Below are 23,218 nucleotides of genomic sequence, written 5' to 3'. Positions count from 1 at the left end.
CGATAGATTCCTTTGACAGACAAGCAAACAACTTAAAATAATATACGTAGAAAAATAGACCAATTAACCATCGGAACCGCAACCAGGAAAAAAAAAAAATCGGAACTGAAGCAAGTATAAAAGAACCTTAATTTTTTTTTTTGTTTTACCTCTTTCTAAGTAATTACCTCTTTCCTAAAAAAATTACTTAATGAGTCTTTATTTTAAACAGATAAGGATAATTTTGAAAGAATAAGATTAATTTTTTTTTAAAATTTTAAAACACCACTTATTTTAAAATAAAATGAAAAGCCTGAAACATCATTTATTAAAAAACTGTGAGAGTACTGTTCACATCGTTTAAAATGTCTTGGGCATTAACAGCGCGTATCTAAAATTTGGGTTGGCCTTGTCTAGCAAATTTAAATGCGGTTGCACCGCTAAACTACTAAAAGTACTCCCCAAAAGTTGTCATATAATTTGCACCAAAAATGTCAACTTCGCTCGGTGGTCCTTTTGACTATCTGAATTTTTACTTTGTTAGTGAGCGTTCGAATCCCATATTGTAATCCAATTACTCATTTTCCTTTCCACTATCCCTATGTAATAAAAATAATTTAATATATATATATTTGCACCTAAAAAGTGATAGTGTTAACAAGCCTCTTATGATATGATTATTCCGCGGTAAGCATTTTTGCCATTCGAAAATGTGTCATCGGCCTCCCTACTATAACGGAGGTTATTTTAGTCATCATAACACGCGTCTTTCTAAGCAACACATAGGAAAAGGAGAGGCACAAGCACAACCCATTTAATATTTTAATTTGTTGTCACCCCTCTAAAACCCTAATTTGTATATATATGTAAGAGAAGTATATTTCAGGTGCCCTACAAGCAGTGTCTCTCATAGATCATAGCATTCATTTTTTTGTTTCTTTTTAAGTGAAATAGTACTTGATGGCACAAACCTTAATGTTCGAAGATGGTAAGAGAACTAGGAAAAGAGACCTCAGATACTGAAACAACAAACTCTACTCCTCCTTTTACCAGGTAAATTAACCATTTCAAAATCATGCATATTTCAGATTAAAAATTTCAAAATCATGCATATTTCAGATTAAAATTAATGCTGGATTAAATTTACATAAAAATCATTATCAAATACAAAGGAACAATTAATGAAGTGGGTTGTTGCTTAATTTGGTTAGCTGTGTCGACGCATGCTTGAACTATAATTCGAAATTCTCATTAATTAGTGTTGATTCTTCGTATAAATGTTACATCGTGATCTTTACCAATATTATTTTTGTCTCGTGCTTAAAAAAAAAAAAATTAAAAAAAAAAAGAAAAAAAAAAAGGGAAGGTTTGGCGCATCCGCAATTATGTGTTACAAGTTGACATGTGATTCTTCTGCTTTGATAGTATATATTCAATATATATGGAAATCACCGTCTCGACCTGTTGACTTAGTCATTGCTGTTCTTTTATTTGTTTCTTTTTAATTTCTAGGGCTGTTGACCTGTTGACTTAGTCATTGCTGTTCTTTTATTTGTTTCTCTCTTTAATTTCTAGGGCCATAAGGGATGTCTTGTCTCTCTGCAAACTCCGGCGGATTGTGGTGGCCTTTCTACTGGCTTTGTTTCCTTTTCCTGTGAGTTGAATTTTCTATAGATTCAATTCCCAGCAACGCTACTTTAATTTGTGACTACGGATTTGCTTTCTGTTTTGGTTGTACTTGTTACATTGGCTAGCTTTCACGTGCATAACTTTGGTATTTTTGTTTCTTTAACCACTTAAATTTTGTGTAGTTATGTCGGTATTCTGGATGCACGTTTGCTTAGAATTAACATGGATAATCCCCATTTCGGACTTCAGCTTGATGGCTTTATTCGCTGTAAAAATTATATGCTAGCACTTTTATAACCTAACGTTTATTTCTTTAAATCCTTGGCCTGTTATAAGTTTTTGAGTCACTACTTTGTAACCTAAGATCAGATATTTTTGTCACCCAAAGTTGTGGATCTATTCCAGTTAAGATGCGAAAACTAGTTATTGAAATCTTTCTTCTTCTTCTTTCGGCGGCGGAGGGTGAATGGGTGGGGTTTACACCATTTGAGGCCTGATTTGCTTGAAAACTTTGATAGTCTTGAGTAGACAAAAATTAATAAACTCTTAGGTCTTGATGCGAGCGATTGTGAGGCAGATCTATCTATGGATTTGCTTACTTAATTTAGGGTATTATTATGGCATTTTTTTGTTGGTGGCACGTCAATTAATTGACAAAGGTCTTTTGGCATGCGATTGGAAAAAAAATCTTCAACCAATTTTTAGCAGATCTGGAATGAAAGGAATAGAACAGGAGTTGGACTTTTCAATTTTGAAGAAAAGGATATGATATTCATCCCTCCCAAAATAACAACCGTATGTTTTAGCTGAAAAAAAAAAAGAAAAAAAAAGAAAGAGAGAGAGATTGTCCCAAAATATCAATCACTTTAGAAATTCAAGGCAAAATTAAAAAAAAAAATTCAACTATATCCTTAATTTGAACGACTACTTCTTTAACAGTTCTCAATTCTCAAGAAATATTTAATAGATAAAATATTTGAATTACAACAATTATTAAAATCCAACACTATTCACACTATATGAAATTCTTGTTCAATATAAAATATTTTGGTGGGAAATGCTAAATTTTTTGTATAAGATGAAAACAAAATCAAATGAAATTTTAAAGATTTAATGGAACTTTGACTCCAATAATATTTTAAGTTGAAATTTAAAAAAAAATTGGCTGTCAAAATTCTTGTATCATCCGGAATTCCTTGTATTTATGATGATTGAAAAGCCAGATCATAATTTGGTACCGTTGGAATTTGCGAAGAATGTTTTTCAATAGCAAAATGATCAAAAAGATGCATAGTATTCTAGAGGGAAAAATTAATTTAGTATGCATTGTATTTATTGATTTAAAAAATAATTAAAATTTTCTTTGATCATTGATGTATAAAAAGTTACAATTGAGTTTGGCATTCCAAACTTTGTACATGATCATTGAAATGAGACTCCTAGACTAGTCCTAATGGCAAGGTATGCTCCTAAACTAGTATTTATTGATTTCTTAACAAGCATGAAATGAGTTAAAGTGATACTTATTTTGGGACAGAAAGAGTATACACTTAAGGTGTGTTTTCTAAAAAATATTTTCTTGGAAAATTGGCGAGTTTCTTATTTATTTTCTAATGTTTGATACTAAAGCAAAATTGACCCAAGAGCATGCATAACTAATCTAGGAAAACACCATTGGGGAGTGAGGATCATTGGAGGGTGGGGGATAAGCTAATTGGTAGGCTTCTCATGAAACTTGTGTTATAAAAATAAATTATGAAACTTGTTTTTCTTACTTTGAAGTTTTATCATATTATTTTTTTCTCATTTTCAAGAAAACTGTTTTCCTATAAAAGATGCTTTTCAACCAAATATGAAAAAAAATTAAAAATATTTTGCAGAAAATATTTCCTTGTACCAAACATTCCCTTAAAAGGAATTTGTTTGAACATTCCATTGTCGAGGAACCCCCCAAAAGACAAAAGAAAAAGGAAAAAAAAAAAGGGACACTTTCCGCAAAAAGGATATTTGGTCACTGACTGATATTGGTAAAGAAAACAGGATCAATCACTAATGCAAAATCTCTGGCTACAGAATCTGAGTTACCAGCTTAGACTGACACCGTCGTTGTCCATCCCTTTCCAAAAGTTCCGAACTAAAATGATAGGAGTATTTTATTTCCACTATGTAAATGATGTGTTGATGACAATGAGGTTAGAAGTACAAAATTTTACTTTTATGAAATGTTTCCTGTGAGCTTTTTGTGGATTTTCTTATATGAAATTACCATAATCTTGCGTTGTCCTTATACTTTTTACTAAGACTAAAATGTTTGAATTTGAGTACATTTTTTAAAATTAATATGTGTATTAAGATTTAGATATTTGGATCAGAATATTAAGCTATTATACTAAGATTTAAAATAATAAAGACGGTTTGTTTTTTTGAAACTTGAATTTCCAAAAAATTGTCTTTATTAAAACTTAATAAATATAAGATTTAAATATAATGTAATATTTAACTATCAACAAAATATTTTAAAAAGTTATATGACGATTAGCAGTGGTGATATCTAGTTGGTGGTTGTGGGTAGTAGCCAATGGTGATGGTAGTTGTCAGTAGTGGTCAATGGTTCGGTGGAGCAGTTGATGACACATATAATTGTGGTTGATGATAGTGTTAGCTAGCGGAGATGATGAATGATGATGGTAGTTGGCAATGTATAGTGATGACTGATGATAGTGATTATCAATAGTGATTGGTGATTGTTGTGGTAATGATGATTGATGGTGATGAGTATAATTGGTGGTTAGTGGTGGTGACGTCTGATCACTGATCGTGGTAATTGATAGCGATGTTTGTTGTGGCGAAGGATGCCTGTTATGGGTGGTGGATGATGCTAATTGATAATGATGGGCAGGGGCAACAGCAATTAGCAATGAAAGTGAATGGGGTACTGGTGAACTTTTATCTTTGTAGGAATACTTGAATAGAAATCTGAATGAACTTTGTTATAGACTCATTAAGTGGTTATAATTTTCTTATAAATACACATACTATAATAATTAAGATAAAAGAGGCTAAACTTCTCTCTTTCAAAGTCAAATATCTAGTATATAGTATGATGGACTACCACAGCATCCACTGAGGACCACACGTATTATTTTCATGGATCAATTCTTAATTAGTAAGTACTAGTTTTTTTTTTTTTTTTGGTGAATAAAGTACTAGCTATTTGTGAACTTTATAAAAAAATATAAAAAAAAGTAATTAAAGAGAAGATCGAAAATTGGAACATATAAGAAATATATGAGTAGTAGTATTGAAATGGGTGACCATCACATTTAAAAGTTTAAAATGGTTAGAGAAAACAAATTTTAATTACTTAATAATTTCATATAGCAACCCGTTCTCAAGTGTCGGCCTTATCTTTTTTGCAGACTAAACACATAAAGTTAATTTATTGTTCTTTTTGCGGCAGCATGATTTGAATTTAGAATTTGTGCTTGTTATGATATCATGTTAAATGTGAGAATTATATTTAAAAGCCCTTAAGTTGTTAGAAATATCACATTTTTCGTTACTTAATTATATTAAAATTAACAAATAAAAGCTTTAGTTAGTTCAGAAGATGAAATAGAAGATACCTCTTTAGACCGAGTTGAATTTTGTAATCTTAGGGCTCGTTTGGTACGAGGGATAATGATTATATGTAAGATGAGTTTATCCCATATTTGGTTGGGATAAAATCGTAGAGTAACTAATCCCTTAATTAGTTATCTCGAGATTGTAGTGTTATTTTATCTCTGTGGAAGATTCGAATAACTAAACTCGAAATAACTAATCATAGGATAAGTTATCCTGCGATAACTTGTTTCCAACCAAACTACCCCTTGTAGTCTTTGGACTTGTCATATCAATATCTGACTATTTAATCAACTTTTTAATATATCCAGGTGGAGCGTGAATTTCTCTTGGATTTGGAAATATTTTTGACTGCTCGTAACAGGTCAGGAAACAGAGAACTACTAGGAAATTTTCCAGATGGTCATCACTGCTTTTTATTTATGTTGATATTATTAGTAGGATTTAAGTTAAACAAACTTGCAGTGGAATGACTTTTATTCTACTAATGTGATTTAACATGTTATAGCAAATTACTTACCATATATTCTAGAAACTAACTAAAACTTATTGAATTGATTTACTTATAATTATCTTTTAAGTGATCTAATTATGTAGATTGTTTTTACACTGTCAGTGCATAGAACTTAATCTCAATATGATCACAGAAAACACACCCCTTGTACGATAATTGTTAATAAGCATTAATTGGTATAACCTATAGTTAAAATGGTACAACTTGTTACACAAACTTAAATCCTTTGAACTTACATAAACCTTTGTAATTTCATGTTGTATCTAAGATTAAACTATATTCCATACTGTACACATAAAACAGGAATTGCCGGAAGAAAATCCATCCTTGTGAATCGAGATGTTTACTTTTAAAGTTCTCACACGAGATTGCCCAAGTGGTATTTACTGGAGAGTGTATCTTTTCCGAAGGAACCAAACTGGAATTGGTTAATGCTGTTAGGGGACAACATGTGAGACAGGGACCTCTAGCCTCAGCACAAGTTGAAATATTTCTACTTAATGGCGAGGAAAATTGGACAATTGAAGAACTAAACAGTCATATTATGATGCAAAAAAGAGGTGGAAAATCAGGGTCCGGTAAAAATCCATATTTGAGGTTGGAAGGAGGCGTTGTTTCTGTTGACGAAATTAAATTCAAGCACAGACAAAAGCATATGAAGAAGTTGGAGATGGTAAGGCTAGGAGCACGAGTTGTCGATCAATCACACCGAGTTATAGTGAAAGAGGCTGTTACAGGACCCCTCACTATCAAGGATAAACGTTTAAGTGAGTATTTCAACTTAATTCCTATACGTGTACTTAATTAATAACCTCTAATTAGAAAACTAAGAAGTCCTATACTTTGGAAATTGCATTGCTATACGTGAAATAAGAATTACTCATCACGTTTCTGAAAAAGCTGTCTTGTTTGTTAAAAGGGCTAAGTAGATAATACTCTGTTACCCTTTCATCCTGGTTATGGTTGAAGGAATTACTACATCTTAAAAGCTCTAGATTAATGAATTACTCTATTCTTGCTTCTTATATGTAGCATCTCGCATGCATAACAGAACAAAGAAGTCATTTTATCTTGGTTACTCAATTAATGATATTTCTCTCACTCGAAAAAAATAAAATAACGAGTACGTTTGAGTTGCGGTTTTCACAGAAACAAAGAAGCGGTACCCTCCATCACCAACTGATGACGTATGGAGGCTAGAGCAGATTTACAGAAATGGTGCTTTCCATAACCGGTTGACTGAAAACGGTATCAAAACCGTGGAGGATTTCCTAATCGAACTCTACAACAATCCTCGGAGGCTACGCTGTGTAAGAAGTTACTAATGTTATCTAATAACGACCTTCTTCACAAAAATAATACTTGCAAATTTAACTTCTGAGATTTTGTGGTTCATGAAAGGGCTGTTACTGCACCTACATGTACATTTCCTGCATGCATCTGGGATCTGTTTAAGCTAATTTACTGATTGTATTTGTCCAGGTTCTGCCTCATGACAGTAAATTAAGATACAGTAGATTAGATTCCTTTCGTGCTATGGCTATTTTCTAATTTTGTTGCCAAATACCAATTGTTTAAATATTGTAATTTAAAGTCCGGAAGCAAAACTCTATCTCTACAGATTTAAAGAGTGAGTGTCTGAAACATTTGTTTACAATAATTAGTGCCATAATGGTTTAAGTTAGCCCCTAAACACTTGGACCATGCACCTTAACAGTTTAGATGAAGAAGTAATGAACTACTAATATTTTTCCGTTTCATTAAGAAGCAATACAAATGAGCGTTTACTTTTTGTGCCTGTAGATCCTTGGCAAAAGCATGTCTGATGATTATTGGAAAAAGGCTACAACGCATGCTAAGACATGTAATATTGATGGAAGAACATACTTGTATTATCATATGGAGACAGAAAAAAAATTTGCAGTGGCGTTTAATGTTGCTGGCCAGGTGATATTGTTGGACTCAGGGTGCGGTTTACATCAATTCAACAAACTCTCTGAATCTCAAAAGGTATGTATCTATTGATTGATTGTCATGTATCTATCATTACTTGGCCCATTTCTTGTTCCCTGCTTCAATTTTGGATTGATAAACAGGCTTATGCACACAAGTTAGTGGAAACTGCATTTGCAAACTGGGAAAGTGTCCTAAAATTTGATAACGATATTTCTATCACGGATCACTTATCATCGTCCATATTATCCCCATCATCCTGTCCCATGCTTGATGATTTCCAGCATTCAGAACTTCAACTTACTTCAGTAAGTACTCTTTCTCCAAATTGTTTTTCTTACACTACTACCCTGTGCTTAAATGTCAATGTGATGGAAAAATGATACTATATACTTGGCGGCAGGATCAAACTTTGAAAATCACTCTTGTTTTTGCAAATTAAGAAGAATTTTTCTGCTTCTTTACCTTGATGATTTTCTGTAACTGCGCCACAGAGGTCAAATTTTTTTCAGAGAACTGCTGAAAGTAGCCAGTGGGTGGTCAGTGCTGAATGTTCCACTTATGCAATTGTCGACCAGCAAGCAGAGCCAGATGGCATGTCTCTCGATATCCCTGCTCCTGGCCATACCACAACTCCCAACGAGATCACGTCTGTGAATTCAGGAGATTATTGGGAGAAAATCATGCAGCATCTTAATTCTGATGAACTTCAATTTGAGGATTTCCCATACCGAGAGCCTGGCCAAGCCAACTACTCTGCTGCTGAAACAAGTTCCACGCAGTTTTATGGATTGCAACCTGATGAGAGTATGGATCTTTCCCAAAACCAATTCACGGACTTGATGATATCTGAAGATGTGCACACTGTCATCCATGAAGATGGCACAAATGCTAATCAATGGCTAGAAATGAATGATATCTCGATGGTTCCTGTGGCCTCTATGTGCAAAGGCAAGTCGAAGAAGAGCTGGGCCAAGATATCTAGCATACTGCGATGGTTCTTATTGAAAAGGTTTGTTAAACATACAAAGGTCCAACCTACCAAGAAGCGGAAATTATCCAGATAAGCATATGGTAAACAAAAGCCACTGGCTCTATCACATTTAGCTCCGGTGGAGATCAATTAACAGTCATCAAAGTTTACCCTGTGTGACGCTTTTAGTTCATCGTTGAAATTAGTGTGGTTGATTTTTATGAATAACTGAGTTCATGCTTTAATATGAACTAGTTAACGGGTTTGAATTGTAGGAACTTATGAAAAATGTAATGATTTTAATTATTAGTATTATGTCTGAAAGAACGAATGTCAATTCGAATTGGTGGAGGAACATGCCATATAATAATATTTGTGTACAGTTAAACATGCTTTGGAATTAACGGTTCCGCTACATTTATTTGTCTTTGTTCTACTGCCAAAGTATAAAGTGCAACAGCGCCCATAATTAGTCATCTTTTGAAATTATTTTCACGTTTTTTTCCCTGCTTATAGAACTAAGGATATGCCAGCAACTTACTTTCTTGCTCTGTGACTTCATTCCGCGGCTAGGAATTCAAATCCATTGCGCTCATAAGAAAGCACATCCAGATCAAGATTTTACATGTCACTCAGTAGTATTTTTAATCGCAATTAAGTTGGTGAAAATTTTCTGTCTGGGAGCGTTTTCCTCTTTAGGCTTTACGTGGCCCAAATTAGAATTAGTCAGTGGTTTCAGATATGGAATAGTTACCGAAAAAAAAAAAAGTACAGTAATATTTTGTCATGAGTAATGGCTGACTTGCTTTTATTCCCTTTCTACTTCATGTGATGAAAGGCTTATGCTATGGAACTGGTAAAAACAGCCTTTCAAGATGGCCAGAATTTCAAGGTCTTGGATGATGATACTATTAAACAGCTTTGTTCTTCCACTTCGTCAAATGCCGTTTGTCCAATGGAAGCGGTTGCTCTTGATGGCTCTAATGGATTCTCTTCCGAGGCAGCTTATTGTCCAATTGATACACAGCAGCAACAAGGGACTAATGCTAATTATATGCTGGGCAGAAGTATAATCAATAATTATGCAAACCAAATCATCAACAGCTTAGCTACTCTTACTGGTGATGAATGAAGTACCAGATCCTGTTCTATAGGACAATTCCATCTACTATCCTCTCTTTGAAAGCATCTGGGATTTTTAGATCATTGTTTCATTGGTCAATCTCTTCTAGTTTATTGTACTAGAGCAATAGAGAAGTGAAATTTATAAGGAGTATTCAAGAGTCTCATATTTAAAATGTGACTGTAAAATTAGCTCTTGTTTTATTTTATTATATTTTCTTAATATTCCCTATGAGAACGCTGTAACAGTTTTCACAACTAATAGTAACATATTTTTATATTCCAGAAGAACATTGTCTGCTTCAAGCCTCTATTTCTTTGGATTAATGTCTCGACGTTCATCAGAATTTTGCTGAATGCCAAATTAGCTGCCAGTATTGAACAATTATATAGTCACGGGAATTTTGAACAATATACTTATATGGTCATGTAAACATCGGTTACTACTGATGTGAAACCGACATGCTCGTGTTTTAGCGTGTAGAGTCCATTATAATGATCATCACCATATTCTCTTATCCTTTAATTAACGTATAGATGTATTGGTTAATTAATTATTGTAGTTGTTTGATGCATGTCACGTCAATCCGATCCGTTTTGCCTTATTGATCATGTTAACTTTTATTTCCGAAATTTATTGATCATGTTAACTTATATTTCGGAAATTCTTAGTATGCTGAGGCAAAAGAATCTGTAGGAAATTGCTGCCTGATGCAAAATTGTGTGCAGTAGTAGTCAGTAGAATTTCTTGTGGATATGTGTAAAATTGGTCAGTAGCGCCAATCATTTTTTTTTATATAACCACTACTAGGTGAACACCTAGTAGTTCCTTTTATTATTTTAATAATTAAAAGAAGAGTCTTTACATAATGGAGAAAAGGAAAAAACAATAAAGTAAGACAAAGCCAAGAGACAGCTAAGTGATGTCCGATCAAATCACGGGTTCTTGTTTTCTCAAATAAAGAACCCAATTTTCCTTTCCTCCGTTCTTTCACCCAACTATCTCCTGCATGTTTTGATCCTCAAGTAAGGCGAATTCAATTTATCATTGTTGATGAGCCCCCTTTCTTTAGCTCCTAATTCTTGAAATGATTCAACATCTACTTCCCCTTCATCTAATGCTAGATTGTCCAAGTGGTCAGCCAACTGATTTCCTTCTCTCATGATATGAGTGATTTTAAAAGTTCTATTTTGCATTCTTTTCCAAATCTCCTCCACTACTTCAATAATTTGCCAAGGTACTTCCCAGATTTTAAGAATGCAATTCATCAAGTAGTAAGGAATCAGTTTCAATAAGTATTTGCTGAAATTGTTTCTCCTCAACATACTTTATTGCTTGTAGAATAGCCATTGCTTCAGCCTGAGTATTAGTGCTAGCTGGATTTGTTAATTCCTTTGCTTTAGCAGCAATCAAATCACCATTCTCATTCCTCAAACAAAACCCCCATGATCCTCTTCCAGGATTTCTGTGTTACACTTGATCCATCCCCTGTCAGGTGGCCTCCAATTCACTTGAACTACCTTAATTTTAGGTTTGTAGTTCTGTAATGATTGTATCAGTGTGCTCCACTTGTAAAATGCATGTTTAAAATTGCCCCTTCTAACCTTCATGAACATGACAATGGCGTGCACAATCTGGTACATTAATTTAACTTTGGACATCTTTCCTCCATGCTTAATAGCATTCCTCCTTTTCCATAGTTCCCACAGAATAATTGAAGGTATAGCTTGAAAAATGTATTTAACATGGATGTTCACTGGAGTATCCCACCATTGATTAATCACCTGGCTCAATTGTAAATTCTGAATATTTATGCCCATAGGTCTACAAAACCCCTTCCATATAAATTGAGCTGTAGCAGAATGTAAGAAGACATGTGAAATTGTTTCCACTTCTGGATTTTCACAACAATAACATCTTGAAGGAAACTGAATACCCCATTTCTTCACTACATCATCTAATGGCACCTTAGCTTTCCATAATCTCCAGCTGAAGAAAGAAATCTTTACTGGCAAACCTTTAATCCAAAACTTCCTGTACAAGATGCTTGGTTCCTCCCTTTGTCTAACTAAATTGAAAGCAGTCTTCACTGTGAATTTGCCTCCCGTATCCAATTTCCAGTATGGCCTATCAAGTGTATCATTACATGATGGAGGGCTTACACTTTGTATGATATGATCCACAATGTTTCCTGTCAATAGTTCCCTCAGCCTTTGTTCATCCCATCCTTCTCCATTTCCCATTTCTTTTGTTTGGATCAATGTTTTGTCTATGTTGAAATCAGAAGGTAGTATTTGGTACAATGCCCCTAAGCCTGTCCAATTATCTAACCAAAAGTAGGAGTCACCTTGTTTCACTTGCCACCAAATCTCCTTTTCTACTATGTCTCTGCACTGGATCATTTTCCTCCAAATATATGTCCCTTTTTTCCACTGAACATTCACTGCATGTTCTTTTTTAAGGTATTTGTTGCTCATATACATCCTCCATAATGATTGTTTGGTCCTAAAATTCCACCAAAGTTTTGAGAACAAAGCCTTAGAGACATCTTGCAAGCTCTTGAAACCCATTCCGCCTTCCTCCTAAGGATAACATAAAGCTGTCCAAGTCACCCAATGTTTACTAGAATTGCCCACTGAGTTGCTCCAAAAGAATTTAGCAAACAATCTGTGTATTTGGGATAGCACACCTGCAGGTGGGTTACATGCTGATAACAGGTGAATAGGCATGCTTTGCAGCACATGTTTAATGAGGGTAACTCTTCCACCAATAGATAATAATTTTCCTGTCCATGAATTCAGCCTGTTGAAAACCTTGTCAATGATCTCCTTGTAGTGAGCTATCATTCTTCTTCCATAGTAGATAGGAACTCCCAGTCTCCCAGATATGTGAATGGAAATTCCTTTCTAGGAATTCTGGTAATGGAAGACACCTTTTCTTCTACTTCTTGAGTCACATTATGATGCAAGAACACTGCACTTTTCATCTTGTTAACTTTTTGCCCACTTACTGCCTCATAAGATGCCAAGGTATTCATAATGAGTTTCAATGAATCCTCCTCAGCTGAAGAGAAAATGATGGTGTCATCTGCATATGCTAGGTGATTTATATAAGGACTCCACTTAGGCATGCCAAATCCCCTAAAATTTTCTTTAGAATGAAGATAATTCAAAGCCCTGGACATGCATTCTGAAGCCAAAATAAACAAAGTTGGAGATAAAGGATCCCCTTGCTTAACGCCCCTAGATGATTTAAAAAAACCACAAGGCTGGCCATTAATTAGAATGGAATACCAGTTGTTAGAAATAATTCTAAACACCATATCAATTAAGATTTCTCCAAATCCCATTTTTCTTAGTACCTTGGTAAGAAATAACCATGAGACCCTGTCATAGGCCTTAGTCATGTCAAGCTTTATCACCACATTAGCTGGTTTACCCCTCAATCTCATGTCATGTACAATCTCTAGTACAAGTAGAATATTTTCCACAATACTCCTGCCTTTTACAAAACCAGCTTGTTGAGGGGATATTAGTCTTGGAAGAAATTTCACCAGTCTTTCATGAATAATTCTGGAAAACACCTTACTGGTAAAATTGCTGAGACTAATAGGTCTTAGATCAGAGAAATTGTTAATCTCCTTCTTCTTGGGAATTAGAACCAAATTAGTGCAAGTGATAATATCTGGGCAGTTCATGTCCACAGAAGAATGCTTTCACCATTTTAACCATATCCCTAGCAATGATGTCCCAACATACTTGAAAAAATTTCCCTGTGAAACCATCAGGTCCCCTTGCACTATCAGAATTTAACCCAAATACTGCTTCCTTTACCTCATGTTCTTCTGGCAATTCTTTAATCATGTCATTCTCTTCTGATGAAATACTTTTGGGAATATGGTTTAGCAATTCAAAATCAGTTGGTATTCGCTCCTCAGTAAATTGTTCCCCATAAAACCGTATAGCTTCTTGAATAATGTCAGGCTCTTGATCCAACCACACCCCATTCTGATTCTGAATCTTTTTAATTTGCAATTTCCTCCTTTTCCCATTCACATGTGCATGGAAAAATTTAGTATTTCTATCTCCATCTTTGAACCATTGCAAACCTGCCTTTTGTTTCCAAAATTGTTCTTCTAATGCATAGAATTTAATCAATTCTGCCTGCACCTTCTGTAATCTTGCTCTGTTGTTTTGTGATGGATTCTGTTCAAATTCAACCTCATGCATTTTTGTCACCTCTTCCAGTGTTGCCACCTGTTTAAAGATGTCTCCGTAGGTGTCCTTACTCCATTTGACCAAAGCCTTACTCACCTTCTTCATCTTGTTGTGGAAATTGAAAAAAGGGTCATGACTATACCAACTTTCCCAATTTTCTTTGACTGTCCCCAAGAAATATTCATGATCTATCCAGAAATTCAGAAACTTGAAAGGTTTTCTAATAATTCTAGCATCCGTTTTATATGTTAACAACATTGGAGAATGATCTGAACCCTGTTTAATCAGGTGTTCCACTTCAAAATTAGGAAAAGCAGTCATAAATGACTGGTTCCCTAAGCATCTATCCAGTCTTTTAAAAATGAATGCTTCATCTGATCTTCCATTCCACCATGTGAAGCTACTTCCCATGAAACCCAAATCTTGCAGTTGACATATGTTCAGACAATGAGAAAAATCCTCCACCTCTGGAAAAGAAACTGACAATCCTCCATATTTTTCTGTTTCATCTAAGATCACATTAAAGTCTCCTCCCACAATCCACGGCATTGTCATGTTAATAGAAATGTCATGTAAATCATCTCATAAAGTAACTCTGGTAGCCCTTTCGGTGCTAGCATAAATCAAAGTGATTATGCTCTCCTCATTAGAATCAATATGAGTTAATTTCAGTGAAATGAGTTGCTCAGTATCCTTTGTAACTTCTGCTTGAAATTCCTCATGAATGAACACCCAAATCTTTCCATTTATATTATGATATGTTGTGTCCATACCCAACCACAATCTATACATATCAATGTGTCTATGATGTTGGAATGGTTCCATTAAACCTATGAAATTGAACTGCTTCTGTCTATGCATTAGAACTACTCTCTCAAAGGCCTGCTGAGAGTTTACAGACCTAATATTCCATATTAGTGAGATATTCATTGTACACTTCCTTTAGCATGTGCTTTCCTTGTTAGTACTCCACCTTCATGCTTAGGTGGAACACTTTTATCTCTGCCTTGCTTGTCTTGTCTCCCTTTTGTTTTTGTTGTTTGCTTTAGTGATATATCTCCAGAATTCTGAACCATTTGACTATTTGTGGAAGTGCATGTATTGGTCAGATCATCATCATCCCCTATCTCATCATCGGTATGACAAGGTATCCCCTTCTCCTGTGCATTTGATGATGTAGAGTCTGTATTCTCTTCTCTGTCTTCAATTTCAGCAATGTTATCAACCAACTTGATCCCCGAACTTCCTTCTTTTTGTGATGTCACATGATCTTTGTGTTGTGTTTTGTTTGCAGAATTATGAGGTACTCCAGCTTATTGCTCCTTATACATTCCATTTGGCATTTTCTCTTGGTTTGCTTCCTGATATTGTATCTCTATTGATTGAGATACTTGCTGCTCTGTTGTATTCTTTGCTTTTTCATCCTGTATCTCCTTTTCGTTTGAAGTTTCCTTAACATCAGTGACCGTCCTTTCAGAGTCATGTGTTATTGTTTTTTCACTTATCTGCATGTCTTTTCCTTTCCCACAACCCTTGTCCTGTACTTTGCTTGGTGACTGTAGCTTTTCTTTCCTATTTGTGCTCATTTCTTGTTCATTATCAGTACTGTTTTCTGCATTAGCAGACTCTTTCTCTTTATCTTCATTATTTTTATCCTTCTCAGCAATTTGTTTTTGCACAACATCATGTGCCACCTGCTCCTCATTTAGGTCCACCAAAGTTTCATATTTATTGCTTGTGCTGGCAGCTTTATCTTTCTGTCTGGCATTTTGATTACTGGGAACTCCTTTTTTGGTGTTGAAATCTCTATTATCTTTTACAGGATTCCAATTTCCCGGATTTTCTAGCATTCTTCCACTAGTTAACATTCTAGCAGAGTGATTGTAGTGATTGTGCTGATTGTTGTAACCCTTATGCCTTTGCTTGTCTTTCTCCTTATTCTTGTCATTTCCATACCTTGTGCTATTGTCTTGCCTCTGCTTATCATTGCTATTGACTTGGTTCCGATGTTGCTGACTTTGATGAGTAGCTACTTCTTTCTCCTTGCTTTTTCTTGTTTCTTCGTCTGGGTTTTCCTTGATTTCTTTGTCATCTTTTGATTCTGCATTATGTTTTTCATCCCCATTCTTCTCTTCTTCAGCCCCATATTGTGCTAATTCAGGATTTATAACCCTACAGTCATCTTCATTATGGCCCTGTAGTTTACATTCCCTGCCATACTTAGGAAGATAGTCATAATGAATTTGCACATCTACAGTCCTTATTGCCCCTGATTTTTCATTTTCAATATCCATCCTTACAGATTTAGGTAAATTTGCTAACAAATTCACTAACACCTTCACTCTAGCACAACTAGGTCTGGTTTTGTTAATAGTGGCTGTATCCAAATGTATAGGAATTCCCACTGCTGATGCAAGTGTGAACAGGGATTCCTTAACAAAGTAAGTAGGCAATAAGTTAGGAAATGAGATCCAGGCCATTGCTTTAGAAGTTTCCTCATCAATCTTAAACTTCGAGTCATAGATTAATGGCCTCATTTGATACGAATATCCTTCTCTATCTTGAATATAATAAGCAGGTTTTGAAATAAGGTTTATAAAGTCCTCCCTTAGTGTCATTCTGATAAGAACATGTCTATTTCTAAAGAAACCAATTCTACACTCACCCTTTATTCCACATTGTGCAGGTATTATTACTCTCAATTGCTCAATATCCGGCCACCCATAGGAGAATTTCCCCACTACGGCATGTTGAAGTTCTTCAATCTCATTCATTTGATTCACTTCGTTCTCTGTCCATTTGACATAAGGTTTCCCTTGCAAATAAGTTATTGGTTTTATTGGAATTTGTGATTTTGGTTGTGATTGTGTTTGTATGGATTCATTCAAAATCACTGGTTTGAGCAGACTTACATATTGTGGTTTGTTACAATCAAATTGTGGTGTAGTAATCTCCTGTGAAGTTGTCAATGAAGGTTGGCCAGCCACCATGGTGGTCTGACCAACGGCAATGGAGGCCATAATCAGTGTATTTGAGATCTTGGCTTTAGGGTTTACATGAAAAAAGGAGGAGAGAGAAGAGAGTATTTTGCGAATGAAGTTTGGTTGCAGGTCAGTAGCGCCAATCATGCTCCAGTTTTCATATACAAAATTCACTCACCCTTTTCTTTTTAATTTTTTTGAATCAAAATTTGAGTCTTGTGAATGTGAAACTGCCCTTGATGCCAATCTGATGGAAAGTTTGTACTTGTTAGGTCGATGTGTGTAGTGACAGCAGCAAGCTTTGATGGATTATTTATTTTGCGCAAGTGCATATTTACAATCATATCTTGCATTAAGTTTCGAAGGGTCAGCATTATAACACAGTATTACTAACGAACGGTTGTGGGGTTTAGAAGAAATTTCAGAGTTTCTTTATCGTATTGTACCATCTCAGCTAAAATCTTGGTTCAATTCTGCCTCCAGATGCAGTAGCGGCAATCACTTGCTAGGAGGGAAAACAAAATTTACCTTGTTCTAGTTCTTAGAAGTAGCTAGCTAGTAACTAATAATGGGGCTGGAAAAGGAAACAATCCTCTGATACATATATAAACGGAGTACTTCAAGACAGACCAAAACTAATTAATTAAATCCTCTCCCAATTAATGCAAGCCAACACACACTAAACTTGAACATACAATAGTTCGTTGTATATATATATATCTTTCACTCCCAAAAGACAATAAGACAACGTGAATGTAAAAAAATATGAACGTAAACTAATCTGCTAAATAATTGAAGACTAGTAAGCGAAGTAGACTAATCAATCTACCAGCAAATATGTTCAAGTCAAGAGTGTGAATTAACAGCAAATTATACCACCAAAATCATCAATATTTATGAGCAGATCCTCAGCCCAATCGATCTCCTCGAAGCAGTCATTGAAATCGCTTTTCTGTTCTTTTCCTTTGGTCTTCTGATTCTCTTCCATAACTTGATATTCAGCAGATCCGTGCAACATAGCTTTGATAATTCCCGCAACATCTTGTTCCTCCATATTGACATCCTTTACCTTTTTCTCTTTTATATACTTCTTGCTTCGACAAATAACAAAATCTTGCTTAGGAATGTTGTTTTCCATGAAGAAATCATCCCCCATGAAATATTCTCTCATCAGCCAATTAATGCTAGTCCTTTTCGCCTTTCTTCTTTACTGCTACTGTGATATTTTAAATTTCTTCTAAACCCCACAACAGTACCCTTGCGATTGTCGATAGGTTTACAACTAGTTTGGCCTGTCCAAGTCCCAGTGGCGCAAGTTCGACGATACCTTTCATCTGAATTCTTCCACTTCTTTAACCGTGATATAAAGTAGCCTACTTTCTCTTCTCCAAAAATAGCCAATGGAGGTTGATCTCCATAGATTTCGGCAAGCCGAATCGGGCATTGACTCGGGAAAGATTCACCCTTCAAGAACCTTTTTCAGATAGTTTATCAACAGTAAGATGAAATCGAACACTCTTGGTTAGCCGTGATCCCATTGACATGGTCTCTGCTTTTTGATCACACACATAAAAAAAAAAGCACAAAAAGAAGACAAAAGAGAAAACATTGATGGTCTGATAGTGCTCTCTGTCAATGAATCAGAAATTGCTTTGGGAAATTACAGAAAGAAGAATAAAGAATTGTATTATGAAAGAAAGAAAAAATCACAGTGAAAGAAAGAATTACTTCACTGTGAAATCAAGAATAAGTTGAACAATTACAACGGCAGTGTTCAGGTTCTTAATAAAGATGTTAGGTTTCCAAAAAAACAATTCACGCGGAGTAGCAGTAATAAAATTTTTTGGAAAGAACAGGTGGTCCTTTTAGCGCGAAATTTTTTTCTTTTTCTTTTTGTGGTTACACTTGGTGCTCAAGTTATCTACTTTCCCTTTTTTATGTCAGTTACTTAAATAATACCAATAACTTTGTTTAAACCTGGCAACCGGTTTCAACCGGAACCGGACCGGTAACCGGTTAGGGAACCGGCCGGTTCCGGTTAAAAAACCGGAACCGCTTAACCGGTTTCGGTTTACCGGTTTGAAACTCCAAACCGAAACCGGTCCGGTTTGGAGTGGTTAAAACCTTTTTTTTGTTTTTTGTATTATATATATATATATATATATATATATATATATATATATATATATATATATATATATTATAGTATTTATTAGTATATTGTAGGTATATTTACATATGTTATACAACTTTATAATTAAAGTTTAAATATTTACTGACTAACAGGCTAATAGCAAGTCAGCAATACAGAATAGTGCTTTTCGTATACATATATATGTATAACTTAATATACTTATATATATGTATAACTTAATATATATACTATATATACTTATATATATGTATAACTTATATATACTTATATATATGTATAACTTAATATATATACTATATATACTGAATATATATACTATATATATTTATATACTATATTACTATATATACTTATATACTATATATACTTATATATATGTATAACTTAATATATATACTATATATACTTATATACTATATATACTTATATATAAGTTATATACTATATATACTTATCTACTATATATACTTATATATATGTACTATATACTTATATATATGTATAACTTAATATATATACTCTATATACCTATATACTATATATACTTATATACTATATATACTTAATATATATACTATATATACTTATATATATGTATAACTTAATATATATATTATATATACTTATATACTATATATATATATATATGGATAACTTAATATATATATATATATATGTTTAAGTATACTATATAACTTATATATATGTATAACTTAATATATATATATATATGGATAACTTAATATATATATATATATATGTTTAAGTATACTATATAACTTATATATATGTATAACTTAATATATATATATATATGGATAACTTAATATATATATATATATATGTTTAAGTATACTATATAACTTATATATATGTATAACTTAATATATATATATATATATATATATATATATATATATATATATATATATATATATATGTTTAAGTTATTTATAACTTAATATTTTTTTATTTTTTTTTTAATTTCACCGGTTAAACCTGTTTAACCGGTCCGATTCCGGTTTAACCGGTTCCGGTTTCAAAAATATTGAAACCGGACCGGTAAAATTTTACACGGTTAACCGGAACCGGTTAACCGGTTCTACCGGTTCCGGTTCCGGTTTAACCGGTCCGGTTACCGGTTTTAACCGGTTAACAGGTTTAACTTTGTTCAATCAAATAAGAAAATCTAAATTAACAATTTTTTTACAGAAGAAAATGCAATATTGGTTTTTTCTTTCATTTGGAAGATTGCTTTTATAATTCAACAGTTTTAGCAGAACAAAAGGAAAATTAATTTGTTTTTTTTTTCCTCAATTGAACTTAATTACATTAACTAGAGAGTAAAAATTTTCCAGTGGGAAAATATAAAGTAACAGGTTTTTTAGCAAATAAGAAAGGAAATAGAGAATTACCAATTAAAATGGGTGAAGGTGCAAATCAAATTTATGTCAAGCAACGTCCTTTTCTTGGAAGTAACTTCACTCCACAACTATCAAATCGCTGATTTAGATATATTTATGAAACCTGTGATTTGTTCTCTCTTTCACCTTTTCTAAACTTATAATTTCTTAATTTTACCTTCTTTTTTGTCTAATTCTCAATCATTTGCTCATTCTTTAATATATTTATTTTATTTTGGAGGTGGATTCATTTTCCTTTTTTTTTTTTTTTTTTTTTTTTTGTGTGTGTGTGTGTTTGTGTTCGAATTTCACTTGTGTTATTTAAAATTTTCGTTTCCCAATAAGCTTTCATGCTACTGTTGATTGGTTAGAAAATGAGCACAGCGTCCACAAGAAGGGACGTCAGTACGAATAATGTACTGAGTATGTAAGGCATGAATAGCAACATAATATAGATATGAACGGTAACATGGAATAAGAGAGATAACCTGTACATCTGGATGCCTCATAAGGCAGTGTCATGCATGCTTAGCCTTTTAAAAAAACATTTGTATACTTATATATAGTACCATGCCCGGCCATTAAGGCTTGGTGTCATATATATAGTATCATGCCAGACCATTAAGGCTCGGTGTCATATATATATTATCATGCCCGGCTATTAAGGCTCGGCGTCATATATATAGTATCATGCCCGACCATTAAGGCTCGGTGTTATCATTATTAGCCCGCGTCCGGGGCAATATCATAACACGCCCACTGTAGTGGTGTGTAGATCTACGTGCCATGCCCGACCGACTATAGCGCGGTGCGGTGTGAGAAAATTCATACATATATATAAAGCATGCATGAGAGCCAAATAGAAGCTATAAATACATCGGAGTGACGTAAGGTCGGTAACCTCCGATTATATTATGAAATAATCATCATCGCTCTATCTCACCTTGAAGGAACAATTATTATAAGGCGAGATCAACAATAATGAATAAAAATCAAGAAAATCACGAAAATAACTCAACATTCTCATATTCACATTAAAATCATAAGCTTGAGACTTTTAAACATGGAATCATCATCATCGTTGTAATTATCATAAAAAACATTCTCATCTTTAGCATCGTCATTAACATTGTAAAAACATGTCCGTTGTTGTTGTCATAAAAGCTTATAGAATCATAAATCTTTGATTCGGAAAATAGGGACTTTTTGGAAAACATTTATGGATTATCAAGAAAGAAGTCATGACTTTGAATCATGAATTCTAAATTTTGGAAGTAAGGAGGTTATGAAACATATGTAGGGAATTATAACATAGGAGTTTCTAGAAATAGAATCATCGTCATCATAAAACATGTTTATCTTTAGCATCATAAGAACTCTATGAATCATGAATCTCTAGCTTTTGAGAATAAGAATATTCTTGGAAAACATTTATGGATTCACAGAAAGGGATCATGGGACATTTGGAAAACACCTATTGGATTCATAAGAAAGGAATCATGCGTTTAGAAGAAAGGGACTAGCATTAACATACCTGAAAGATAATTTCTCGACTTCCAACTTACTTTTTGTCTTGCAATTCACTTAAGATCATTCATAGCCTCGTAATCTACATATACAACTATTCATACTATTGTTAGGCTCATCGTCATACGCTCGTCTTAAGCCCTTAATTTAAATCCATTTAGAATCTGCCGAAATTCGGGCAACATCTCCCTTGTTTATATGCCTAGCCCGAAATCATAATATCAACAACCAATCAAAAACAACAATACCAACATCATCAACACCATTATCAACACCAACATGTGCCATAAAACAACCCACACGCTGTTTTCCAGCTTCGATAACTAACCAACTTACCATACAATTTGTCTCTGAGAATAAATCTGTATTAACGTAAATAGAAAGAGATTCATACCTTATTCTTGTTAAAACAGCAATATCTCCGATATCCACTTGAATCCACGCTAAAATCCACCGCAAAACAATACTAGAATCACAACCATGCGTTATCCGGGCCTCGATTAAGCAAAATCAATTGAATTGATCTTAGACCTTCATGACTTCGGTAGAAAAAGTTTTGGGGGAAGTGTAGAGAGAATTTAGGGAGAGAAGGTAGTAGAAAATGAGTGAAAAAAAATCAGATTTTTATTTTTAAATTTCTGTTTTTACTGTTCACACCGAGTACTGTAGCAGGTAGGTTACTGTATCAGGTACTGTAGCACGCGTTTCTGCTCTGTCAGCCTGACTTGTAACGATCATAATTCTCTACTCTGATGTCCTATCGACGAGCGGTTTGTTGCGTTGGAAACTGGACTCGACGAACTTCATTTTAGGCTTTTGTTTCACTTCAAAACACATCATATGCTAAGAGACATTCTTCCTCCAATTTGGGCCAAAATTGCCCCTCATAATTTCTTCAAAGTTCCAACAAATTTAATTTCCTTGATTCACTTGCCCTTCAATCCTCTCATAGCTTATTATGCGAACTTAAACCCTCATAACTATAAGATTGGCGCATATAATCTCATATATTCTTGAAGGCAACTCCAGTGTCCATCCTTAAAACAATCAACACTTATGAATCTCAACGTACAAAACTATGGGGTGTAACACTTTCCATCTCAAAGACTTAATTTCATCATATGTTTTTAAATTTTAAAC

At 34.0% G+C, this 23,218-nt stretch overlaps 1 protein-coding gene and 1 pseudogene across 3 annotated transcripts; one reads left to right on the top strand and one right to left on the bottom strand.

Moving 5' to 3' along the window:
• The first annotated feature begins 862 nt into the window (after positions 1-862).
• LOC132632744 (calmodulin-binding protein 60 A-like) lies at positions 863-9,108 on the top strand. 3 transcript variants are annotated; one of them, XM_060348806.1, is made up of 8 exons: positions 863-1,032; positions 1,555-1,633; positions 5,544-5,596; positions 6,050-6,513; positions 6,896-7,056; positions 7,550-7,756; positions 7,843-8,007; positions 8,194-9,107. In XM_060348806.1, the coding sequence occupies exons 1-8, from the start codon at positions 965-967 to the stop codon at positions 8,764-8,766; spliced, it is 1,770 nt and encodes a 589-aa protein (XP_060204789.1). In that variant the 5' UTR covers positions 863-964; the 3' UTR covers positions 8,767-9,107. The 3 variants fall into 3 exon arrangements, with proteins under 3 accessions (XP_060204789.1, XP_060204790.1, XP_060204791.1); XM_060348807.1 differs by lacking the exon at positions 5,544-5,596 and having other exon boundaries at positions 879-1,032; positions 8,194-9,108; XM_060348808.1 differs by lacking the exons at positions 863-1,032; positions 5,544-5,596 and having other exon boundaries at positions 1,472-1,633; positions 8,194-9,108.
• Positions 9,109-17,834: 8,726 nt separating this feature from the next.
• On the bottom strand, positions 17,835-22,470 carry LOC132631411 (NAC domain-containing protein JA2L-like; annotated as a pseudogene).
• Between the last annotated feature and the right edge of the window lie 748 nt (positions 22,471-23,218).

The sequence above is a fragment of the Lycium barbarum genome, chromosome 3 (assembly GCF_019175385.1).
Source record: "Lycium barbarum isolate Lr01 chromosome 3, ASM1917538v2, whole genome shotgun sequence".
NCBI classification, from domain to species: Eukaryota; Viridiplantae; Streptophyta; class Magnoliopsida; order Solanales; family Solanaceae; genus Lycium; species Lycium barbarum.
The sequence above is the reverse complement of the archived record's forward strand: the minus strand, read 5'-3'. Positions and strand labels throughout refer to the sequence as shown.